The sequence below is a fragment of the Fukomys damarensis genome, unplaced genomic scaffold (assembly GCF_012274545.1).
Source record: "Fukomys damarensis isolate Sample0158 unplaced genomic scaffold, DMR_v1.0_HiC HiC_scaffold_3, whole genome shotgun sequence".
NCBI classification, from domain to species: Eukaryota; Metazoa; Chordata; class Mammalia; order Rodentia; family Bathyergidae; genus Fukomys; species Fukomys damarensis.
The window spans coordinates 46290900-46296586 of NW_022900915.1; the positions used below are offsets into that span (position 1 = coordinate 46290900).

At 39.9% G+C, this 5687-nt stretch overlaps 1 protein-coding gene across 1 annotated transcript; it reads left to right on the top strand.

Moving 5' to 3' along the window:
• The first annotated feature begins 238 nt into the window (after positions 1-238).
• Positions 239-1171, top strand: LOC104858211 (olfactory receptor 14A16). The gene has a single exon (XM_010618300.1). The coding sequence runs from the start codon at positions 239-241 to the stop codon at positions 1169-1171; it is 933 nt and encodes a 310-aa protein (XP_010616602.1).
• Positions 1172-5687: the final 4516 nt, after the last annotated feature.

Consider the following 5687-nt stretch of genomic DNA (forward strand, 5'->3'; position numbering starts at 1 on the left):
CAAGTGGAGGCACACAACTCCGGCAGGACGTCCGCCCCAGTCTCACGCCCAGCGTGCCCGCAATGGTTAAGTGGCCTCCATGGAGGCTGCCTGGCAACCCTTCTGACCTCAAATTTTCTGAAATAGGCAAATGTGAGTTGGATAAAACAAAGAACAAAACAAAGTAAGCAGAGCAGGCTGGACTTCTGTTCTCACATCACTTGCTTTATTGTACAGATTGGAGTAAAGATCGGGACAAATGGACAACTCCACATCAAGGCACACCTTCTCCCTCACAGGCTTCTCTAGCATCCGCGAGCTGCAGATCCTACATGCTGTGCTCTTCCTGGGGATTTACCTGGCGGCCCTGCTGGGCAATCTTCTCATCATCACGCTCACCACCAAGGACCCCCACTTGCACAGCCCCATGTACTTCTTCCTGAAGAATTTGTCCTTCCTGGACCTGTGCCTCATTTCCATCACTGTCCCCAAGTCCATCACGAACTCTCTGATGAGCCTCAACCTCATCTCCTTCCTCGGGTGTGTGGCACAGGTTTTCTTCTTCTTCCTCTTAGCCACTACAGAGGTGGCTCTGCTCACAGTTATGTCCTACGACCGCTATGTAGCCATCTGCCACCCACTCCGATATGGGAGCATCATGAGCCACCGAGCCTGTGTGCAGATGGCAGCCTACTCGTGGGTCAGCGGAGGCCTCAATGCAGTTCTGCACACAGCTGCTACCTTCTCTGTGCCCATGTGCGGACCTCTTGAAGTCCACCAGTTCTTCTGTGACGTCCCGCAGCTGCTCTCCCTTGCCTGTTTCTGTAACATCTGGGAGCTGCTAGTCATTGGTCTCAGCCTCCTGTTGGACCTTGGCTGCTTTGTGTTCATGGATGTTTCTTACGTCCACATCTTCTCCACCGTGCTGAAGATGCCCTCCCGAGAAGGCCGTTCTAAAGCCTTCTCCACGTGCCTGCCTCACCTGGTGGTGGTGACTTTGTTTCTCTCTTCTGGGTTTTTTGCCTATTTGCACCCCCTGCCCAAATCTCCATCATCATTGGATTTGCTGGTTTCTGTCTTCTACACAGTGGTGCCTCCCACTGTGAATCCTCTCATCTACAGTCTGAGGAACAAGGACATGCAGAAGGCACTGAGGAGACTGCAGCAGAGCTGGTGTTGCCCTGCCCATTAGCAGAACTTTGCCTCCTACATCATGGTCTTTTCATTCCCAATACATCTGTCTGAATAGTCAGCTTCCTTCACCTGCCAATATGGGACCTTTATAGGAGAATTCTCACAACAGTCTCATGATGCATATTATAGTGTGGCTGGGCAGTAATCTTCCAGGTCTGGTCAAGTGTGTGATGAAACCAGTAGGGTCCATGTGTGATGGGACAAAAATATGTCCCACTTATTTCTGGACCTATGTGCTGTCCGTGTTGTGAACTTAAAAATGATCCTGAGACATCAGAGGCAGAGTTGGCCTCTCCCAGACAAAATGAACACATGGTTATTCTTTTTTTTTTCTTTTTTTTTTTTTTTTTTTTTTTTTTTTTTGGTACCGGGGATTGAACTCAGGTCCTTGGGCTTGCAAGGCAGGCCACCCAACCACTGAGCTAAATATCTGGCCCTAACATGTGGTTATGCTTAGCAAAGGAATGATCTGAAATGTCATGTGAGCTGACATATATATTCTATTATGACATTTAGGGAACTGCAGATTGGTGATGGTTCTGAGCTTATGACTATGCTAAATCACACAGAATTATACCAACTTGGAGGGCTAAGATTGTGTTATACAGTGGTACCTTGCTTCACAATCTTAATTTGTTCCACGATTCTGGGGAAGAGGCTAACTCATGTTCATGCTGGGCAGATTCTGTGCTCCTTTTCATTACCTGGTGCTGAGTTTGCACACTGCAGCAAAATTTTGCTGAATGCTTCTGTTTGGGAACTGAACTGTTTGCAAACAGAAGCATCATGAACTGAGGTATTACTGCAATAGTTTTCTATCACCAGTAGTCTAAAAGCAAAGGGTCAAGACACTTCTATCCTTCTGTCTTCTTTGGTTTCCCAAATCCACTACATGGTGATTTCTGTGACTGATTTTGTGCTGGAAGTCAAGTGGGGAGTGATGGAGACAGGAGAATTTATCTATACTGTGTCCCAATACTTCTGCATAAAGAAAGGCTAATCAAGATTTCAGGTAAGCACAAGGACCAGCGTTTGATCCCCAGTACCAAAAAAAAAAAAAAAAAAAAAAAAAAAAAAGGATTTCAGGTAAATGGAACAGAATCAAAGGACACAGAAGGCCTTGCAATGGATGTGACTACTCAAAACCTATCCATTGTTTACAGTAAGTTGTATCTAAATTTTGTTTGACATGATGAAGTGGACTGAAACTGTAAAAGAAAGATGAAACAACTATCAGCACGTGGAGGGAAAACAAAAAAAAAAAAAAAAAAAGGATTTCAGGTAAATGGAACAGAATCAAAGGACACAGAAGGCCTTGCAATGGATGTGACTACTCAAAACCTATCCATTGTTTACAGTAAGTTGTATCTAAATTTTGTTTGACATGATGAAGTGTGCTGAAACTGTAAAAGAAAGATGAAACAACTATCAGCACGTGGAGGGAAAACAAAAAAAAAAATCTAATTAGCACAGACTATGGGCTAAAGAACAGAGGCCATGGTGCTGAGCACAGCACTGGAATAGTCGATAGCTGGGAGCTATTGGGAGCTTTTCCTGAAACTAAGGAGACAGAAAAGAGCATTGCCAGAGGAGACAGAGGTGAAGGAGCTGGGTGAGAACACACAGAGCGGGACTTAACTCTGCCATTAAGGACAAGGGCTGCTGGGCCCTTTAGGTCACACATCTACAGTGTTTACAGACCACATCAGCAATCATGACTGAAGTTGAAGCCACAGGAATTCGGGCCACTGTGCTGCCTACTGTGACTAGTTGATTTTTTGAATCGTTCTCTTATTCTCCATTGCATTAATTTCTGATCTGATATTTGTAATTCCTCCCTTGTGTAAGCTTTGGTTTTCTCTTGCTCTTCTTTTTCTAGGAGCTAAAGATTCATGATTGTGTTGTTCATTTGAGCTCGCTCTGTTTTCCCTGTGTGGCCATTTATTGCTATGAATTTCCCATGTAAAACTGCTTTCATTGTGTCCCATAGATTCCTGTATGTTGAACTGGAATTTTCATTAAATTGTGAAAACTGTCCAATTTCTTCTTTAATTTCTGGTGTGAACCATTGTTTGTGCAGGAGAGTGTTGTTCAATTTCTACATGTTTGTGAAGTTCTTACTATTTCTTATGCTATTGATCTCCAGTTTAGTTGCACTGTGGTCTGATAATATTCATGGGATAACTTCAATTACTTTGCATTTACTTAAACATGTTCTTTGAACTATCATGTGGACTATTATGGAGAATTACCCATGTACAGCCAAAAGCAATGTATATTCTGATTTTGTGGGGTGAAACATTCTGCAGATATTTTTAAGTACATTTGTTCAAAAGCTTGTTTCAGTTCTTGTTTCAGTTCTAGTATTCTTCTGTTGATTTTTGTGTAGATGATCTGTTTCTTTGTGATAATGGGGTATTGAGGCTCCCACACTAAAATTGAATTAGGGATTATCTGGTGTTTTGTGTACCTTAATATCTGTTTTGTATATTTTGGGGCATTAGTTTTTGGTGCATATATATTTATGATTGTCATCTCTTCCTGTTGGATTGTTCCCTTTACAAGGGAATGCTGTTTTTATCAAAGTGGCTTTGTAGTAGAGTTTCAAGTTGGGGCTTGTGATATCCTCTGCCAGGTCTCTGATGCCTAGAATTGCTTTTGCTATTCTAGGTCTCTTCTAATTCCAAATGAATTTTTTGATTATTTTCTCTAGTTTTATGAAATATACTTTTGAAATTTCAATAGGGATTGCACTGAATCCGTATAGCAGTTTTGGTAGTATGGCGATTTTCACTACGTTGCTTCTTCCTACCCAGGAGAAGGGAATATCTTTCCTTTTCGTACATCCTCTTCAATCTCTTTTTACAGAGTGTACTAGTTTTCAGTGTAGGGGTCTTTTGCTTCTTTCATTACATTGATTCCTTGATACTTAATTTTTTGGATGCTATTGTGAAAGTAATTTTTCCCTAATTTCACTTTCAGTAAATCCGTTATTTGTGTACAGGAAGGCTATTGATTTTTGAGGGTTGACCTTGTATCCAGCTACTCTTCTGAAAGTATCAGTTAAGTCTAGAAGTTTTTTGGCATAGTTTTTGGGTCTTCTACATAGAGTATAATATCATCAGCAAATAATGACTGTTTCCCTTCTTTCTTTCATGTCTTTATTGCTTTAATTTCTTTCTCTTGTCTAATTGCTGTGACTAATGCTTCCAGAACTATATTGAAGAGGAGTGATGATAGTGGGCAGCCTTATCTTGTCTCTGATTTTAGTGTAAATGCTCTCAGTTTACGGCCATTTAATATGATGTTGGCTGTTGGTTTTTCATAGACAGCCTTTAGCAAGTTGAGATATTGTCTGTCTATTATAATTTTCTGCAGGGTTTTTGTCATGAATGGGTACTGAATTTTGTTGAATGCTTTTTCTGCATCTATTGAGATGATCCTATGGTTTTTGCTCTTGACTCTATTAATATTGTATATTACATTTATTGATTTATGTATATTAAATCATCCTTGCATCCCTGGAATAAATCCGACTTGGTCAGAGTGTATGATCTGCTTGATGACCTTCTGTATTCTGTTCGCCAGTATCTTATAAAGGATTTTTGCATCTATATTCATTAAGGAGATTGGCCTACAGTTCTCCTTTTTTGTTTGGGTTTTTCCCTGGTTTGGGAATCAAAGTAACACTTGCTTCCAGGAGTAACTTTGAAAGTATTGCTTCCCTTTCAATTTCTTTGAAAAGTTTAAAGAGCAGTGACAGCAGTTGATCTCTAAATGTCTTATAAAATTCAGCAGTGAATCCATCAGGACCTGAGGTTTTCTTCATTGGTAAATTTTAATTACATTTTCAATTTCATTGATTGTAATTGGTATGTTTAGAAGTTTTTTGTCTTCCCTGTTTAACTTTGGTTATTCATCAGTATCTAGAAATCTGTTCATTTCTTCTGTGTTTTCCATTGTATTAGAGTACAGGTTCTCAAAGTAAATATTGATGATCCTCTGGATTTCTGCTGATATGTTGTGACTTCACCCTTTCTGTTCTTAATTGCATGGATATGAGTCTTTTCTTTCCTGTTTTTGGACAAGGTTAGCTAAGGATTTATCAATTTTATTTATTCTTTTGAAAAACCAACTCTTTCATTCATTGATTTTTTGTATCATTTTCCTAGTTTCCATTGCATTGATTTCTGCTTTAATGCTTATAATTTCCCCCTTATATGATCTTTGGGTTTTTGTTACTCTTCTTTTTCTAGGAGCCTGTGATTCATCATTAGGCTGTTTATCTGAGCTTGCTGTGGTTTCATAGTGTGGGCATTCACAGCTATGAGTTTTCTATGTAGAACTGCTTTCATTGTGTACCATAGATACCTGTACATTGCATTGACATTGTCATTATTTGTAAAAATTGTCTATTTTCTTCTTTAATTTCCTCTCTAATCCATTGATTGTTCAGGAGAGTGTTATTCAATTTCCATGTTTTGTGAAGTTTCTATGGTTTCTTATGCTACTGA

Excerpts from the sequence above, each read along its gene's own strand:
- LOC104858211 (XM_010618300.1), top strand. The coding sequence starts at position 239 with ATGGACAACTCCACATCAAGGCACACCTTCTCCCTCACAGGCTTCTCT.